Source organism: Dermochelys coriacea, chromosome 2 (assembly GCF_009764565.3).
Source record: "Dermochelys coriacea isolate rDerCor1 chromosome 2, rDerCor1.pri.v4, whole genome shotgun sequence".
Taxonomy (NCBI): Eukaryota; Metazoa; Chordata; order Testudines; family Dermochelyidae; genus Dermochelys; species Dermochelys coriacea.
In genome coordinates this window covers 122,931,075-122,951,512 of record NC_050069.1, presented here as the reverse complement: position 1 = coordinate 122,951,512, position 20,438 = coordinate 122,931,075, and the positions used below count along the sequence as shown (strand labels likewise).

Here is a 20,438-nt window from a genome sequence, read left to right as displayed (position 1 = left end):
TAGAATGTAAGGAACTGAACAGACTGATTCAAAAGCAGACTAGACCAGATGAGTGACTATAAAAGGGCAAAATGTATGGAACTCCAGCATTGTGAAGACAATAATATAAAAGGTATGTTCACAATGGTCAGACTTACCAAAAGGTTTTCCCTGTGATCAAACATAATAAAAGATCCTGATGGTGGAGCCCTCACTGAGGGTGATTAATATTAAACATGGGTGGAGAGATTACTATGACAATCTGTATGCCTCATCAAAGCCATTTGTAATACATGATCACAGGAAAGAAAGTACAGAGCTGGAGCCATCAATCCTGTGAGAGGAAATGGTGCGTACTATTATGAAAATGAAGCCTGGAAAAGCACAGGGATAGATAACTTGCCTGTAAATGTTAATAGCAAATGGCAAATATGGTACTGATGTTGTGTCAAAAATTTGTAATGATGTAATTGATGACTAGAAATTAGCCAGAAGACTGGATGAAGGGAATTTTTCTTTCCTTACCAAAGAAGGGAGACCTAACATAGTGTAGTTACTCTTGTACCATCTCCCTAATACCTCATGTGAGCAAAGTTCTGCTCTACGGAACCTAGGATAGCATGAAACAAAGGATAGAAGCAATCACTACCACAGCAAACTGGTTTCAGAGAAGTCCAAGGCATGTGTGACCAAATTGCGAACATCTGACACATCACTGAAAATCCCAGAGAGTACAGTTAATCATTGATCATTGTGATGATATCAGACCAGATGCCAGCTCATACCAATGTCCGTAGGCCTCATTGAACACTGGCAAATGCATAGCTGGAAACCAGTTTGATTCCCCTGTGTGTTAACATTGTTAAAATAGATGTTAAGTTGATAAATATATGTTTAGTATTTAGACTTGATGAAATGCTTGTAGGCTGCTGCATATATTGATCTCACTTATAACATTTGTAGCCCATGGTATAAAGTTAATATTGAGTCTTTGCATTGCAAATCTCTTTAAATGTGTAACTCACAAACAGGAAAGAAGCATTAATTACTATAAAGTGCTGGTCCTGCCCACAAGAAGACCTTTAGAAATCAAAGAGCCATTGTGAAACATCAAGGACAAAGACTTTGATTGCCTTCCCCATACCCATGAACAGGAGACCGGCATCAATACTTGTTCCATCACTTTGAACGCCGGGGGAAGGGAATAAAAATCTTTGACCAGAAGGAACTGCATCACTGTGCTGTTTGGAATTTGGAGAGGGCAATTTTCTAAGCATAGACAAGGGATCCCTAAACTACTGAGCTTGGGTTAGCTCTAAAGGACATAGAAGGCTTGCACATCACAGTAGTTTCTATTATTTTTTTAAACCTAAGACTGTAACTCATTTGTGTGCATATGTTTACCTGCTTTAACCTTATAAAGAACCCTCTCATTTCCTTTAATTAATAAATCTTCAGTTTATTATAATATTGCCTACAAGTGTTGTCTGGTGAGAGATCTAAGGTACAATTGACTTGGGGTAAGAGACTGACAGGTACTTTGGGATTGGGAGTAACCTGAGTAATGATGATTAATTTGGTGTAGGGAAACATCTATTGAAAAGGCAAGTTTGCCTAGGTGGCAAGATAGACCGAGTACCTCAGGGGACTGTCTGTGACTCCATGTTAAGCCTGTCATAGTGCTTGAGGAGTTAGATTTCACCAACAAAATATAGAACGCACCACCAGTCTGGGGTTTGTGCCCTGTTTAAGCCTGCCCTGAGGTTGGCATTCTCTATCATGAACCACTCTAGGTAGCTTGACATTTATAAACTTCATTGACTACTCAAAAGTGTTTGATACTATCTGATATGACTGTCTTTGGAGGATACTGGTAGACATGGGAATTCCAAAGCATCTCATTGAACTCCTCACAAATCTCTATGATCAACAACAGATCATGGTGCAAACAACAGATGCCAGTGAGTAGATTTCCACTGGGCAGGGTGTGAGACAAGGGTACATTTTGTTCCCAAGCCTCTTTAACATACACAGAATTTATTATGAGACAAGCCTTGGAAGGCTTTGATGAAGTGGAAGGAGATGGGATTTCCATTGGTGGACTCTTAACTGACCTCAGATATGCTGATGACATGAAGCTCTTTCCTGCAAACACCAATGCAATGCAACAAATGTAAACAAACAGTTGTTGAGGATTGTGGACTATTCCTGCATGTGACAAAAACAAAATGCATGTACATTGACACACAAACTGGATGCAAACTGGAAAGGCAACAGATGAAGTTAATTACGTGGGATCATATATGGTCAACCAAGGAGGCTGTTCCAAAGAAATCAGAAGACTAGGGATGACTTGCACAGTTGTGGCCTTCCTTAAAGTGTGAAAAAACCCATGGTATCTCAGTGTACGAAGGTGTGACTGGTGAAAAGCCTATTTTTCCATAACAATTTATGGATTTGAATCCTGGAAAACTAATGCTGCTGACATGAGGAAAATTGAAGCTTTTTGAAATGTGGGACTGGCAGAGACTCTTGCATATCTCTTGGACAGAAAAAAAGATGAATGCTTATGTTGGAAATACTGTTGGAGAGAACCAGATCCTGATGTTGGAAGTCAACAGATGCAAACTTAGGTACTTTTGCTCTCATTAATTGTGGACATAGAAATGACCTTGAGACAGTTTAGTTAGTATGGAGGGAATGGTGGAGGATCATCGTAGAGAGATGACTGGGGAGAAGATCACTGGAAGGTCAGTTACTGAGTCCTCAAAGTTAGTGGTAGATTGTGAAGGCTGCCAAAAATTCTGTAATAATGTTACCAATATTCAGATGTAAATACATGGATTTACTTGATTGAAATAGAGCTATTTCCCTACTTGACAAAATCTCATGAGAGAATTTATTAATATTTGAGATCCTTGGGTGACAAGTATTATAAATACCATTAATTGATTTAAGCTGAAATTCCAAAATGGAATGGGGATGGGAATGAGAGAGAAATTATAGGTTTCAGAGTAGCAGCCGTGTTAGTCTGTATTCGCAAAAAGAAAAGAAAAGGAGTACTTGTGGCACCTTAGAGACTAATAATAATGCTCTAATAAATTTGTTAGTCTCTAAGGTGCCACAAGTACTCCTTTTTTTTTTTTAGAAAAATTATAGTTACATTGTGGTGAAGTAAATGAGGAACAGAACAGTAGAATCATAGAACTTAAATGGAAAATGCCAATTATTATTACAACATACATTCAATCCCTTACCACTGCCCAAATGTTTTGGTACATAAGACAGGTTTCAGAGTAGCAGCCATGTTAGTCTGTATTCGCAAAATAAAAGGAGTACTTGTGGCACCTTAGAGACTAACAAATTTATTAGAGCATAAGCTTTCGTGAGCTACAGCTCACTTCATCGGATGCATTCCGATGAAGTGAGCTGTAGCTCACGAAAGCTTATGCTCTAATAAATTTGTTAGTCTCTAAGGTGCCACAAGTACTCCTTTTCTTGGTACATAAGAGTGGCAGATGTGGTGTGGGAGAGGGGAATAAAATTGTTGCAGTTTTGATTTCTTGCCCCCTCTCAGTTCCAGAACTTTCTTCTGTGTCCTTAGATTCCAAACAAACATAATAGCCCTTTCATACCCTAACAATCCAGTGTGGCTAACTCATGCCATTTTATTGGAAGTTGTGAGTATCTGGTGTCTTTTAAAGCCCCCGCTCCTGGCCTAGGCGAAGATTGTGACCAAGGGCCTGGGATGGGCCACACTAAGAATGCCACAGTCAGGGCAGACGATTCTCCTCTTCTCTTCTGCCTCCCTCCACCCCCAAATGGTGGTTTATTCTATAATTTAGATTCACCAAAGCCAGACATGTCCCATTCCAGCCTTTGCCTCCCATCTAGGCACCACAATCTAATATAGTGAGAGATTATTGAAAACCCATTTCATCAGATGTGAGGATCTTTCTAATCTCAAAGGATCAGACACATACCTCCAGGTCAATTTGAATATCACACAGTCAGCCAATCCTTAGTAAACTTTTAGTTAGCCATTTATAGCTCTTTTATTAATAAAACTAATAGATCATATACAGACAAATGATTACAAAGTCCTTTATATCAGGTTTATAGCAGTGTTGGACTAGACTGCTAGCTTGTAAAGTCTCTCTGGTAGTTTTCAAAAGATTGGACAGGCCTCAGTCCATAGTTAAAGATGCTCCCTTTTATTGTAAATCCACAGTCCTGGGAATTAGAGCCGACAAGAGGCAAAATGGAGGTGTCTCAGAGGTCATTTATACCCTCTGCTGTGTGCATAGAAATGTACTGTACCAAACACAGCCCCCATATTTGTAAAGTTACTGGCCCAAGATGGAGTCCAGGGTTACATGAGCATATCACATGCCCCTATATGTTTTGCTGAATCACAGGGGTTGGCCATTAGTTCTTCCTGAGGATGCCTCAGATAGCAAGGAGCCATCTGGAGGGGATGAATTTCTTCAATGGCCCATTGTTAGAGTGGAGTGTCCTCAATGGGCCATCAACATGTAGCTGTCTAGCCCTGATGCAAGTCTATCTGAGGAGGTATTAGTGAGGAATATGACCCATGTTTTAGATACAAGTATATAACCAATATTCATACTTTTAGATACAAAGATGACACACAGATTTAATCAGGTTAATCATACTTAGCAAATCATAACTTTTCCATTGATACCTTACATGACATAATCTGTACACGACTTATGGAAGCTGTGTAACAGTGATATAAAAGGTCTTAAAACCCTTATGATACTGTATGATTGATCTTTTAAAATAATAACACAAAAGGAAATTTCTAACTCCTGTGGTTGTAGTGAAAAGCTTGAAATTGTGAACCAAGTGTATCTTAAAGGCAAATAAAAAACCAGCAACCTTGAATGTTTCAGAGTAGCAGCCGTGTTAGTCTGTATTCGCAAAAAGAGAAGGAGTAATTATGGCACCTTAGAGACTAACAAATTTATTTGAGCATAAGCTTTTGTGACCTACAGCTCACTTCATCGGATGCATTCAGTGGAAAATACAGTGGGGAGATTTTATACACAGAGAATATGAAACAATGGGTGTTATCATACACACTGTAAGGAGAGTGATCACTTAAGATGAGCTATTACCAGTGGGGTGGACGGGGGAGGAAGAGGAAGAAAACCTTTTGTAGTGATAATCAAGGAGGGCCAATTCCGGCAGTTGACAAGAACGTCTGAGGAACAGTGGGGGGTGGATGGGGGGGTTAATAACATGAGGAAATAGTTTTACTTTGTGTAATGACCCATCCACTCCCAGTCTTTATTTAAGCCTAAATTAATTGGATCCAGTCTGCAAATTAATTCCAATTCAGCAGTCTCTCGTTGGAGTCTGTTTCTGAAGTTTTTTTGTTTGAAGAATAGCCACTCTTAGGTCTGTAATCGAGCGACCAAAGAGATTGAAGTGTTCTCCGACTGGTTTTTGAATGTTATAATTCTTGACGTCTGATTTGTGTCCATTTATTCTGTTATGTAGACTGTCCAGTTTGACCAATGTACATGGCAGAGGGCCTTGCTGGCACATGATGGCATATGCGCAGGTGAACGAGCTTCTGATAGCGTGGCTGATGTGATTAGGCTCTATGATGGTGTCCCCTGAATAGATATGTGGACAGAGTTGGCAACGGGCTTTGTTGGAAGGATAGGTTCCTGGGTTAGTGGTTCTGTTTTGTGGTGTGTGGTTGCTGGTGAGTATTTGCTTCAGGTTGGGGGGCTGTCTGTAAGCAAGGACTGGCCTGTCTCTCAAGATCTGTGAGAGTGATGGGTTGTCCTTCAGGATAGGTTGTAGATCCTTGATGATGCGTTGGAGAGGTTTTAGTTGGGGGTGAAGGTGACGGCTAGTTGCGTTCTGTTATTTTCTTTGTTGGGCCTGTCCTGTAGTGGGTGACTACAGGTCTGGGTACTCTTCTGGCTCTGTCAATCTGTTTCTTCACTTCAGCAGGTGGGTATTGTAGTTGTAAGAATGCTTGATAGAGATCTTGTAGGTGTTTGTCTCTGTCTGAGGGGTTGGAGCAAATGTGGTTGTATTGTAGAGCTTGGCTGTAGACAATGGACCATGTTGTGTGATCTGGGTGAAAGCTGGAGGCATGTAGGTAGGAATAGCAGTCAGTAGGTTTCCGATATAGGGTGGTGTTTATGTGACCATCACTTATTAGCACCATAGTGTCCAGAAAGTGGATCTCTTGTTTGGACTGGTCCAGGCTGAGGTTGATGGTGGGATGGAAATTGTTGAAATCATGGTGGAATTCCTCAAGGACTTCTTTTCCATGGGTCCAGATGATGAAGATGTCATCAATGTAGCGCAAGTAAAGTAGGGGCATAAGGGGACGATAGCTGAGAAAGCGTTGTTCTAAGTCAGCCATAAAAATGTTGGCATACTGTGGGGCCATGCGGATACCCATAGCAGTGCCGCTGATTTGAAGGTATACATTGTCCCCAAATGTGAAATAGTTATGGGTGAGGACAAAGTCACAAAGTTCAGCCACCAGGTTAGCTGTGACATTATCGGGGATACTGTTCCTGATGGCTTGTAGTCCATCTTTGTGTGGAATGTTGGTGTAGAGGGCTTCTACATCCATAGTGGCCAGGATGGTGTTTTCAGGAAGATCACCGATGGATTGTAGTTTCCTCAGGAAGTCAGTGGTGTCTGAAAGATAGCTGGGAGTGCTGGTAGCGTAGGACCTGAGGAGGGAGTCTACATAGCCAGACAATCCTGCTGTCAGGGTGCCAATGCCTGAGATGATGGGGCGTCCAGGATTTCCAGGTTTATGGATCTTGGGTAGCAGATAGAATACCCCAGGTCGGTGTTCCAGGGGTGTGTCTGTGTGGATTTGTTCTTGTGCTTTTTCAGGGAGTTTCTTGAGCAAATGCTGTAGTTTCTTTTGGTAACCCTCAGTGGGATCAGAGGGTAATGGCTTGTAGAAAGTGGTGTTGGAGAGCTGCCTAGAAGGCTCCTGTTCATATTCCGACCTATTCATGATGACGACAGCACCTCCTTTGTCAGCCTTTTTGATTATGATGCCAGAGTTGTTTCTGAGGCTGTGGATGGCATTGTGTTCTGCACGGCTGAAGTTATGGGGCAAGTGATGCTGCTTTACCACAATTTCAGCCCGTGCACGGCGGCGGAAGCACTCTATATAGCAGTCCAGTCTGTTGTTTCGACCTTCAGGAGGAGTCCACCCAGAATCCTTCTTTTTGTAGTGTTGGTAAGAAGATCTCTGTGGGTTAGTATGTTGTTCAGAGGTGTGTTGGGAATATTCCTTGAGTCGGAGACTTCGAAAATAGGATTCTAGGTCACCACAGAACTGTATCATGTTCGTGGGGGTGGAGGGCAGAAGGAGAGGCTCCGAGATCGGACAGATTCTTCTGCTGGGCTAAGAGTATAGTTGGACAGATTAACAATATTGCTGGTTGGGTTAAGGGAACCACTGTTATGGCCTCTTGTGGCATGTAGTAGTTTAGATAGTTTCGTGTCCTTTTTCTTGTGTAGAGAAGTGTGTGTTATAAATGGCTTGTCTAGTTTTTGTAAAGTCCAGCCATGAGGAAGTTTGTGTGGAAGGTTGGTTTTTTATGAGAGTATCCAGTTTTGAGAGCTCATTCTTAATCTTTCCCTGTTTGCAGTAGAGGATGTTGATCAGATGGTTCCGCAGTTTCTTTGACAGTGTGTCGCACAAGCTGTCAGCATAGTCTGTGTGGTATGTAGATTGTAATGGATTTTTTACCTTCAGTCCTTTTGGTATGATGTCCATCTGTTTGCATTTAGAAAGGAAGATGATGTCTGTCTATAGCTGTACGAGTTTCTTCATGAAGTTGATAGATTTCCACTCCATATGGCTAAATTCAGTGCCTTGCATAATGACAGGTTTCAGAGTAGCAGCCGTGTTAGTCTGTATCCGCAAAAGGAAAAGGAGTACTTGTGGCACCTTAGAGACTAACAAATTTATTTGAGCATAAGCTTTCGTGAACTACAGCTCACTTCATCGGATGCATTCAGTGGAAAATACAGTGGGGAGACTTATATACACAGAGAATATGAAACAATGGGTGTTATCATACACACTGTAAGGAGAGTGATCACTTAAAATGAGCTATTACCAGCAGGAGGGGGGAGGGGAGGAAGAAAACCTTTTGTAGTGATAATCAAGGTGGGCCATTTCCTGCAATTGACAAGAACATCTGAAGAACAGTGGGTGTGTGTGTGTGTGTGGGGGGGGGAGTGGGGAAATAACATGGGGAAATAGTTTTACTTTGTGTAATGACCCATCCACTCCCAGTCTCTATTCAAGCCTAAGTTAATTGTATCCAGTTTGCAAATTAATTCCAATTCACTCTCCTTACAGTATGTATAACACCCATTGTTTCCATGTTCTCAGTGTATATAAATCTCCCCACTGTATTTTCCGCTGAATGCATCCGATGAAGTGAGCTGTAGCTCATGAAAGTTTATGCTCAAATAAATTTGTTAGTCCCTAAGGTGCCACAAGTACTCCTTTTCTTTCAACCTTGAATATGACTCTCTCCTCAGGGCCTTCCACACCTCTAAGCCCGTGTGTTACCCCTCAGCCTTAGCAAGAGTGAGCTTTGCAGGAGATTAGGCTGTGCGTCTGCTTTCCTGCCACACCAGTCTGTCAATTTCACCTGCAAACTCCTCAAAACTCTGCTAGTTTTAATCTTGATTTGCAGGTAACCATCAGTGTAGTGTCCAGTCCCTCTCACTGTATGCTCACAGAAATTAAGTTTGCTGTCTCCAAAGAAATGGACAACACATCAACCTATTAGTTTAGCTGAAGACTCACACTTTACATCAGTCTAACAGCACTCAGGTAGTTTACCATAAAAATAACTTTATTATTAATAAAGAATGGCTATTTAAGTGATATTAATCAAGAGACAAGTATGGTTACAAACTAAACAAAACACGCTTTCTAGTGCCAAAAATTTAAGTTTAGCAAGGTACAATCATTGCCTAAGCAGTTTTCTCACTTAATCAAGTTACCAGCAACTCTAGCCCTCCTTGCCATAGGATCCAACTTTCACAGGAATCAGAGAATCCTGTCTCCTTTTGTTTCTTAAGTGACAGATAACTAGAACGACTTTTTTTGCTTCCCCTTATATTTTTCAAAGGCTATTGTCTTTATCTTAGGAGCCAGGAAAACATAGACTTTAAGACCAGAAAGGAGCATCGTGATCATCTAGTCTGACCTACTGCACATTGCAGGCCACAGATTCTTGTCTATCCCCTTCTGGCATAGACCTATGGCCTCTGGCTGACTTACTGAAGTCCTCAAATCATGATTTAAAGACTTCAAGGGAATTCACCATTTATTTTACTTTAAACCAGTAAGTGCCCCATGCTGCAGAAGAAGGCAAAATACCCCCAGGCTTTCTGCCAATCTGACCTGAAGGAAATTTCCTTCCTGACTCCAAATAGGGCCATCACCCTGAGCATGTGGGCAAGACTTACCAGCCAGACACCTGCGGAAGAGTTTGCTGTAGTAACTCAGAACCCTTCCCAGTCAGTGCCCCATCTCCAACCGTGCAGGATATTTGCTGCTAGCAGTTGCACATGGGCCACGTCATTGTAGGCAGTCTCATCAGAGCATCCCCTCCATAAACTTTTCAAGCTCAGTCTTGAAGCCAGTTAGGTTTTTTTGCTCTTATTGCTCCCCTTGGAAGGCTGTTCCAGAACTTCACTTCTCTGATGGTTAAAAATCTTTGCCTAATTTCAAACCTAAACTTTTTGATGCCAGTTTATATCCATTTATTCTTATGTTCATGTTGGTGCTTAACTTAAATACCAGGGAGGGAAGGGAGTTATTTATCTCTGATGTATTTATAGACAGCAATCATATCTCCCGTGAGCCTTTGTTTGATTAGGCTAAACAGGCTAAGCTGCTTGAGTTTCTTCTCATAACATAGGTTTTTGATTCCTCTGCTCATCTTAGCAGCCCTTCTCTGCACCTGTTCCAGTTTGAATTTATCTTTTGCTCCCACTTCCTGGGGGGTGCAGACTGTCCTCTGGTGTGCTTGTTAAGCCGTTTCCTCCGCTACTACTTAGTTTCAATGCTTTGTTTATCTTGTATGTAAAATGTACTTTCATTGTCCTCTGTCTGTAAATCAAGCCAGGCAGACAGGCAAATTACCATTCATACGTCTAGGACAGACTTGATTTATGTGTTGCTTCCGCAATACATTTTAAGAACATAGTTCTAGCACACATACACAATTCTTTATACATAATGTGTACATACATCACAGAATGCTATTGCTGCCCTATATGTAATTAGTTTATATTTGATACCTTTTACAAAATACTTTTTGGAAACATATTATGACTAAGGTTAAGATTTTGTCATGGTTATTTTTAGTAAAAGTCACAGACAGGTCATGGGCAATAAACAAAAAATCATGGAGGCCGGGCCTGTCCATGACTTACCTAGCCCTGCCTCCTGCTTATTTTTAGTAAAGGGGGAGGGACTGAAAGACCAAGTCCCCTGCTATGGCAGGGTGCACAGCAGCTGCCCCCCCTCCACCTCCTCCCGGGTGCACAGCCCCTCTCCAGATTGGTGGCAGCTGCAGGACGGGTGCATAGCCCCTGCCAGGCCCCGGACGTGAAGCGAACGGCCCCAGGAATGAGGAGGGTGCACAGCCCCTGCCAAGCCCAGGACTGGGGTGCATGGGCCCTGCTACGGCGCTGCACCCGGAAGCCTGGGACGCTGCAGGGCTGGGTTGCACGGCCCAGCTGTAGCCCCTGGTGGAAGGCAGCCCTGCTGGCAGACCCTGCCAAGCCCTAGATGCTGTGGGGCTAAGGCGCACAGCCCCGCCTGCAGCCCCCAAGCCTGCGGGCCTGGGTTGCACTGCCCCGGCTGCAGCCCCTGACGGAAGGCGGCCCTGGCTGCAGCCCCCACCAAGCCCAGGTCCCCCGGACTGGGGCACACAGCTTCTGCTTCAGCCCTGCACCCCACCAAGCTTGGGACGCCACGTGATTGGGGCGCATGGCCCTGGCTGCAGGGGCTGCCAGGCAGGGTCCTCCTGATTCCAGTCCCAATTGCAGCGCAGGGGCGCACAGTCCCCCCTCCGCCTCCTGAAGCCTTAGAAGTCACGGAATCCATGACCCCCGTGACTAAATCGTAGCCAGGGTGACACAGGGTGTTTGGGATAGTAATGAGTGTGGCATTGTGTGCTATGAGTTAGACGAGAGTGGGCCCTGTGTCAGTGAGCAGGGACGGGCTCGTAGGGTCACACGTCTTGTGGTTGTAGCGAAAAGCTTGAAAATGCGACCCCAGTGCGTTCTAAAGATCAATAAAAAAAAAAAAAAAAAAGAGTCTGGTCATCTTTGTTGTAAAACGATCAGTCTTGATAGATGGACTCATGAGTTTTGAATATGTAGCAAAAGGGCTGAGCTCTGCCTTTCTCCAGCCGCCTCCCTGAGGGGATCCCAGAGCACCAGAAGCATAAGTGGCTTTGCCCTTGTCCAGGGTCTCCAAATCCCTCTCCCGGGCAGTGGCGCTCTCCGCTCGGAGCTGACTGCCACGGGCCGCTCAGCAATATTCCCGCCTTCTCCTGCCACTGTGCCTCTCTTTGCCTCTGCACGGTCCCGCACTGGTGCCTGCTCGGGGAACGGGGGCTGAGCCTCTCTGCACGCTAATCAGAGGGGTGAGTGGAGCGCGGCGACCAGCAGGGGCTTGCGGCAGCAGTTCGCGCCTCCACGCTGCAGGGGGCGCTGTGGGCTTCAGGCGCAGCCGTTCGGCTCCGCTGATGTCGCTCCTTGCGCTCGCCGCCTCCTCAACGCTGCATCGGGAAGTTGGAGTCTCGCTGTTGGCGGCAGCTGCCGCCGCGGCCGGAGCCGGGCTGAGACTTGACGCAGCCCCCGCCCCCACCTTACCCCATTGTCCAATCAGCGGCCCCACCACCCTCCTCTTAACCCGACGCTGCCGGCTTCTGTGCCGGGGCTACTGTCTCTTTAAGGAAACGACGCCGTTCCTCATTGGTTGGCTAAGGCCGCCGCGGCTGCTTTTCAAGCAGGGAGCGCGTGCGTGCTTAGGAGCGAGCGCGAGCCTGGGGCTGCTGCCGGGAGCGGAGCGCGGGGATTTACCTGGGCGGCTGCACCTGAAGGGAGGAGTCGCTCAGGGGACGCGGAAATGCACCAGCGCCTGGCAGCAGCCTGGGCAGACCCCGCCCCCTTGCAGTAGCCCAGTTTCCAACTCTTCAGCCTTGGTCTAGGCAGCACCTTGCAGCCCCTGCCCCTGCCCGCCCCGCTCCTCGTTTAGCACCAGCAGCTCACTGCCCCGCTCCTCCCACGAGCGGCTGCAGCGCAGGTCCTTCCCTTGTCCTCTTTACTCCCTCTTGCACCGTGGTCACAGTCTCCTCCCCGCTCCTGCTAAACCGCAATACCGGCAACCGGGTCCCTCCCCTCCAGATTTATGGCACAGGACGCCTGCCCCAGCTCTGCACTCGCTGTAGAGGACTGTGCAGACATGACTCCCAGGAAGGTGGCTCTCATCACGGGCATCACTGGCCAAGTAAGTTTGGGGGAGGGGGGAGAAGAGTACAAATGTAATTGCTTCTTTCTTCTACCCCTAGTCCTTATGCAAGGCCAAGGGTTAGTGATCCATGTGGGTTGCCTCTATCTACACGTATCTCCTTGATCGTTAGTTAACTTCAGTAAACCATCTAATACACGCTGATCAGTGTGGCATCAGCTCCCTGTTGTGCATCAGCATATATTGCATTGATACCTCACTAGAAATAAGGACTGCTATTACTTACGAAACCATATTTGGCCCAACTTCATCCTTAACTGATATTGACTGAAGAGAGCAAAGAAATATTTGCAATTGGTATGTGTTAGTCTCTAAAGTGCAACAAGTACTCCTTTTCTTTTTGTGAATACAGACTAATGCAGCTGCTACTCTGAAACCTATGTAAGAATAGTGTCTCATCTCCCATTTTCTATAGTTTTACAACTTTAAGTACAGCACATCCTGTGCTATTTACATGCAAAAGAGAGGTCACTTGGCTCTTAATATACAGTTTATCTGAAGTTTCAGAGTAGCAGCCGTGTTAGTGTGTATTCGCAAAAAGAAAAGGAGTACTTGCGGTACCTTAGAGATTAACACGGCTGCTACTCTGAAATTTATTTGAGCGTAAGTTTTTTGTGAGCTACAGCTCACTTCGTCGGATGCATTCAGTGGAAAATACAGTGAGGAGACTTTTGTATACACAGAGAACATGAAACAATGGGTATTATCATACCCACTGTAAAGAGAGTGATCGCTTAAGATGAGCTATTGCCGGCAGGAAGGGGGGGGGGGGGCTTTTGTAGTGATAATCAAGGTGGGTCATTTTCAGCAGTTAAAAACTTCTGAGGAACTGTGGGGGGTGGGGAATAAACATGGGGAAATACATTTACTTTGTGTAATGACCCATCCACTCCCATACAAGACATACAATTAGTTGTGTGTTTAATTCTCCTTTTAGTGGTTAAAACTTTAAAATTTTGGATCAAGTTTTTATCATACTGGGAGAAAAGCAAGCTTTTGACAAAAGTCAATACACATGAGCTAATAACCTTATAACTGAAGCTGGATGTTACAGTGTTTGCAAGGATGTTACAGTATTTGCAACTCAGTGCAACAACAGGAACTGAATGGTGAAACTGACATTTATTGTCTAATCTGTGAGAAATACAAAAGGGAAAAACATAAATAGTGACAATTGACCGAAGATGGAGAATGAGGGAGCATTGTCTTAATTTGGTGGCCAGGTGTAGCTTTGCAGGTGTAATGTTATCACTTTGTCTGCAGAACACTATCATGGAGGAAAGATTGGGGTTTAATAAGAATATACTTGAACAGTGGCATTACCTTCTAATGACACACCCTTTTATCTAAAATGCATTCCTTTGATGTAGCACAGCTAGATCTTTTATAGGCCTTAGTCAGTGGAACTCATTAGATTCCAGAGGATGGACCATCAGAACCTCTTTTTCTGCCTAGCAGGGAGTGGAGGCCTGGAGTAGAGGCCTGATCCTTACCCTCAAAAGACCCAACTTCCAATGACTTACCTCCATTCCAAAAAATAAGATGTAGCGAGTAGAAGGCTCTGTGACATGGAGCCAGTAACTTACTTGGGAAAGGGTCATAGTGACCATACAACCCTGAGCGAACCAGTAGGAGTAGTTGATGGTGTGGATATTGAGGCCATCTTTGACACTTAAACCAAATGGTGGAAAGGCCACTATAGAGAGGAATTATCTTAGCTCAAGTCGGGTGTCATACAGCCAGATCTGTGCCTTGTTCTTAGTCAAATTACAGTACTGATTTGTACCTGCTAACTTTGCATTTAATAACACAAAGTGAAGAGTAGGTTCACTATTGGCCTACACCACACACCCCTGAAAAGAGAACCTCTGAAACAGCTAGTGGGATTGCAGAGTGCTGTAGTCTATCTGATTCCAAGGTCTCAATATTCCTTATTTCCCCTCTTGCAACACTGCAGCAGTAGAGAAGCTCAAATCTTTACAACCATTGTACGTGCCGAATGCTTTATACCCAGCTCATTTCAGTGCTGCTCACCCTTTTTGGTCACCATGAAGTGAACATTGAAAGGAGGCAATTGCTGCAGTTGGATTGCTAAATTTTTTTTTTAACCACCTGAGCACTGGTTTGTTTCCGGATTGCTTGTGAGTGGTGAGCATGGTGCTTTGTTTCATTTAACAAAAAACATTATGAACTTGATTTATGCCCACTTCAGAGCTCCTTTACTTTGCCATAGCAGATTTTTGCGAAAATGAGTGTAAGTTAATAAGAATGAAATATAGTTTTTGATTAGAATGGTTGGAAAGAAACTTTTATAAAGACAAGCAAAATGTTAGGCTTTTAAACTTTCTGATGTTGTCCCTTTGCAAGCTTATTGAGAAATTTAAGCAATTAATCAAATTGGCGCAAGAAGCAACCACTTCTCTTTGGGTGTTCACTCCTTTTAGCATCACCAGCTAGGTTTTATAAGTCAGGAAGCCTTCAGAGCAGCACTTCTCCTCCCTTTCCCTTATCTCTGAATTCTTGAAGCATTTTCATGGGCTGGTGAGGAGAACTTGTTATACACCTGCAGAGTGTGAGTTGGTGTACGCTTGAGCGATGAATGGAGAGAAATATCAAAGGTTGCTGCAATAGGAATAAAGTTTTTGGCTTGACGGGCAAAGGATTGCTTTTCCATGTAAGAATGAGGGAACATTGTCTTAACTTGGTGGCCAGGTGTAGCTTTGCAGGTAAAATGTTATCACTTTCCCCATTGAAACAAACTTCCTTGCAGTTGAAACTTGATACAGTGCTCCTTTATGGCTGCCAATTATTGGATCTAAATTGAGGTGCCTAGAGCTAGATTTCCCCTCCAGAGATGTTGAATGCCTATGACTCCAGTTGAAATATTGGGAGCGGAGAGTGCTCAACATTTTGGAATGTCCATCTCCAGTTGAACGCCAAAACTAGCGGGATATTTTGCAAAAACTGGCTTAGGTGGCTTATCCAAACCCATATAAGAGGCTAATGATAGAGTTGGCAATAAAACCCTAATACATAGTCCCTTGTTCTGTGCACTGGATATTGCTGCCTTGTAGAAGGAAGTTTGCGGAGTTGCAGCAAAAGCTATAATCCTTAGGAGTCTTTTAATACAAATAGGTGTGTCTGAGTCTTTGGTTATAGCAATCCTTATACCAGAAAGTGTGAGCCCTATTCCAAGAGTGGAGCTGGACAGAACAAAAATGTTGCAGAATTCCTCTTCACTCTGCCTTGGTCTCCTTTTTGGAATTGTTGCAGAATAGGTAAATTCACCTGGCATCATGATAACTTCCTGGCAGGCTCCTTTGGTGGGAGACATCCTTCCAAACTACCCTTCCGTTCCAGCCTTCTGTGTATGTAGTAGTGTAAGAAACACCCATTGAAAAAGACATGGGGCTTGCAGCTTCTCTAAGAGCTTAAAAATGAGAACAAATGCAGGTCTTGACAGTCAAAATAGCATGACCTTGCCCATATTATCTCACTTTCATAAGCTTGCATCTGGCAACATTGTCGCCATAAAGGTGGGCTAATAAATATACATGTTAGGTAGCAGGGCTTGGATAATCCAACCTGGTATTATTTACAGGAAACGTTCCTTTACCCTAAATGCTTTTCCTCAATTTAAATAATTGTCCCAAAACCCAACAAACTGTTAATTTCCAGTAGGGGACAATCAGTGACATACGATGCAGTTAACATTTCCACTTTTGTGAGTACATTCTTGTCATCCTTGTAAACAGGATGTGTAGAGGACACAAATTGGAAACCACAGTGGATTGCCAGAGATTTATAAGGTGTCAGGTAACCTTGTGAAGAACAAAGAGAATAAAGGACTTGCCCAGGACTTGAAAGCAAGCTGTGGCCTTGTCATGTTTAACACTAGTGGGGGATGATTTGGGAAGGTGAGTGACTGCCAAAGCACAGAACCCCAAAACATACCTAGATATTTCTAGTATTTCTGAAACTGCATGGAGGAGCAGCAACAGCCTCTTCCCTTTCTTTTGCATCCAACCCCCCAAAGAGGGAAAAATCCTGCTCATTTCCTCTGGCCGGTTGCACTGTTCCTTTGTGTTTGATCTTCTTCCTTTCTGGGTGTCTCTCCCAAGCCTCTCTAGTCCTTCAAGCTTTTTGCTTGTGGGATTTAGAAACTAGGTAGCTTCCTTATCCTTCTGCATAATTAGTTGGCTCAAACCAATTGATGCCAAGCAGATTTTGGCACTAAGTGCTTATCAGTCTGGCTGATTGACCTTACAGGGGAACTTCTAATTAGCTGCAGCGACTCCTCAAAAGAGGTGTTTGGAGCAGTCACAGCATTGAAGTTATCCTGTGTGCCCCTCCTGTTGCCCAGACCCTTCTTCCTCCCAGGATCAATGTTCTATTAGCCTCACCTACCCCATCGTGGGAATTCCATACCTCTGTGTGAGACTCGGTGACACAACAATCACGGTAATGGAGCTAGGAACCCTTTTCCACTCTTTCCCTGCACTGCACCCTCCTTCCCCAACCAAACAAACCTGTTTCAGGCACCTTTTGAGCCCAGGATAGATGAAATTTTCTTTCTCTTAGTCAAACTCAGGTTTACTTCAGAAGGTTGCAGTTCCCTGGGCCTAAAGGGCAGCGGCAGCATGAAACGGGATCAGCAGTTCAGTTTCCAGATTGTTCCCCTTCCACAAATGCAACTTAGTGGTAAGACCAAAATTCCTTGCACTCTGCAACAGACATGAATGTCTCCCTCTGCAAAACTGTTAGGTAGGCTTCCTTTTGTGCTGTGTATGCTGTGTGCTGCAAGGTAAAATTTGAGTTTTATGTGTTTCACATTCTCTCTGCAGATCAGAGTGAAGTGGCTGTGGAGAGACTAGTAGGGTGTTGAGAGGAGGAGGAGGGGGGAAAGAGGATTTTATTTTTTAATTTTTAATTTTTTTTTCAAATAAAATGGGTTAGAGCAGGTAGGATTTAGAGCCCCTCTTTGTAAAGGTACTCAAACATCCCAGCTATTGTAGCTCTAAATTTTCCAGGTAATATAGGTCTAATCTGAATTGGGAACATAGCATATGTATGTTACCTTGTGTATCTGAGTCGGGGTCTCTCTCTCATTACTCCTTAGCCAAATAAATAAAAAAATTGAAGATTTTGTCTTCATTAATCCAGTTCCCCCACTTCTTCACACAGCTGATTATTTTTTCCGGCAACTTTCTGGCTCCTCCTTATACTGGATTCCTATATATTAGTTGAGATGTTCTTATTTCTGCCTGGTGTAGGCCTTCAGACAATTAGGCAAAGATGTTGGAGGTAAAGGAGAAAGTAGTGATATTGGAGCCTGCCTCCTTCTTGCCTTATTTCTGAAGTCACTATAGCCTATGGTTGCATGTGAGGCTGGGGCAGGTGGAACAGGGGACAAAAGCATAGTCCTTACAAAAGCTTAGTTTACCATAGGTTAAGATCCTTTGTTAAAATTACTAGGCAGGTTGCTGCAACTCTATTAAAATCTGTTTGCTTTCTTTTGCCACTCCTGCTTTCTACATGCATTGTTGAGCAGGTACATTTCCTCCCACGCAGATTAATTATTGCAGCAATTTATATATGCATGCTAGAACTTATATTTGCTGCACCTGCTCTGTAGATGGAGGACTTCCTTTTCTGGGAGTGCCCACCTGGCAACTTTTGCTGGTGCTAAAGTCTTAAACTAAAACAAAGAAATGAAAATATACAGTCTTTCATAAACCAAAAAAACCATAAAATCATAAATCAAAAATAGTGACCACAGTAAGTTTTAAAGACAATTGGTTGATTTTCTGAGATCAGGGTCTAGTTTAGTTCTAGGTTGCTTTGAGCAGTAGTTAGCCTTTTATTCTTAACTTGATTTAAGGTTGTTTTAGAATAATGGTATAACTTGTAGGTCTGGATTAGTTGCATAATTTAATTGGAACATCCGTATTAAAGAGACTGACACAGGATATGGACAACAAATATAACAGGTACACGATAAACAAATTCTCTGATCTAGGTGGTTTGTCAGCTACAGGAATGTACTTCCTTTGGGCAAAGGATGCTGCAGGTCTTGGCTTTTTTCTTAGTGAGGTTACTAAAGTAGTTGAGTGTAGATAAACTGGTTTGTCAGGTAGAAGTGTGGTGGCTGTTGTATATTTGAACAGTGGGTTGGGAGGGGAAATAGACCTTTGTAGTTTGTTACTGTACACAGAAGGTAATGGAAAATATTTCAGATTTTTTTTGCAAATTTTGCACTTATGATCTGGCCTACTCATCTATTTTCCTTGAAATGCCATGTAACAGTTTTCACTGGCTGCAGTGAAATCTAGTGTAGAAAAAAGAGCTCTTTCTCAGTAGCTCCTCTGTCCCTAAAAGTGCCCAGGTACAAGCTCATGCTATGGAGAGAGTGAATGGGGGAAAAATTGTGGCTCTAACTACTTCATGTACTTCACCTCCCTCCCCTCAGCTTTGTTGTCTTCTGGCATTTCCTCTCTATCTTGAAGAGATGGCATGTCTTCACACATTCCGCTGTCCTGGGTGGGTATGCACTACTCTCTCATTCTAATGAGTTGGTTCTGCCACAATAGAGTTGAGGCACGATTAACAGATTGTGTACTGTCAGTTCTCATGAGCGTTAGTCACTTTGTTTTTGCAGCACTGTGTCCATCTATGACACTATCTAAATAAGAATAAGTTAAAAGTTGAAGGAAATCTTGTGCATCAGTCCGTAAATTGTAATGACTGAGTCCGTCATTACTAGTAATGCTTCACCACTTTTTTTTTTATGTTCTGCTTCATGAAATGAGTGAACCTCTCCAGGGACATGGAAATGTAAGACTGGTATGCATAGAAGGAAAGGAAGTGCCAAATAATGCAAGGAATATTTGTGCGTACTCCTCTTCCAGTTCTTTCAGATACTTGCTTTCTACTTTGGAGGCTCTTCTGCGTCTAGCAAATACATGCTCCCTGGACTCTCTACCAGCAGTCCTTTCCTCCTTGTCTCACATTCACGTGCTCTTGCCAGTACAGAAAGCAGAACTGCATGACTCCTGCAATGCTAGTCTTGAGCCTCCACATCTGAAGGTTAATCTATCAGTAGTCATACTGCAGTGGTTCTGTGGTGCTATCAAATTAAACTTTCATTTGTCTTGCATATGATTCTGAATATCTTTTTTTGGTATTATTAGATTGCCAACGGGTATTTGTCAGTGGTGTGGGTGATGGAATGCATGGTTTTCTTCCTACAGTTACTTCCCTCAGTGCTCCCTATCAGAAGAAGTGATGCAGAATTGCCTTCTTGCATTTGGTGTGTTACAGGGAAGCCTAGCAATTCTTTTCCTTCATGCCCCACTAATACAAAAGCTGTATTTGTAATGTTTTTGCATTTGAGATAGGAATTTATAGTACAAATGGGACTGGCACAGTTTTTCCCTTAACGTCTTATACAGCACTGAGCACATTGTCAGCACTAAACAGACTCTTTTCTCCAAAGGCTGTATCAAACTTGCATTATTTACTTAGTTATATCAAATGCAGCAAGCATTTGATGATACAGTATTAGCCCTGGGATTTTAATTGTATGAAAGTCAGGATACTTATATATGCAGTACAGTTGTCTTTCAGTATGTTCATACCTGACCTATGTGTGCAAAAGTACAGAATGCCATGCTGTCTCAGGGTGTCTGGCCTCTGTGAATGAATTAGGTCTAGCTTCCCTATGCCTGAACAAGTGATCCTACTTTGGCCAGTGAAGAGAAGTCCAGCACCTGGGAGCTAAAAAGGAGCAGGAGGAATCTGGCAGGGGGGAAGCTTTGGTGAGAGTTAGTTGGGAGGAGGTGTCTGGGGAAAGCTGCAGAGAGCAGAA

The 20,438-nt window shown here is 43.5% G+C and overlaps 1 protein-coding gene across 6 annotated transcripts in view; it reads left to right on the top strand.

Moving 5' to 3' along the window:
• Positions 1 to 11,809: 11,809 nt before the first annotated feature.
• The window catches only part of GMDS (GDP-mannose 4,6-dehydratase), a 565,099-nt gene continuing 556,470 nt past the window's right edge, over positions 11,810 to 20,438 (top strand). For 2 of the 6 annotated variants that reach the window (XM_043508396.1, XM_038392524.2), the window contains exon 1: positions 11,842 to 12,550. In XM_043508396.1, the coding sequence (XP_043364331.1) occupies positions 12,452 to 12,550 (99 nt within the window). In that variant the 5' untranslated portion in view covers positions 11,842 to 12,451. Of the gene's footprint in view, positions 12,551 to 20,438 lie in introns of all 6 variants that reach the window. The other 4 variants (XM_038392525.2, XM_043508397.1, XM_043508398.1 and 1 more) reach the window with 4 other exon arrangements.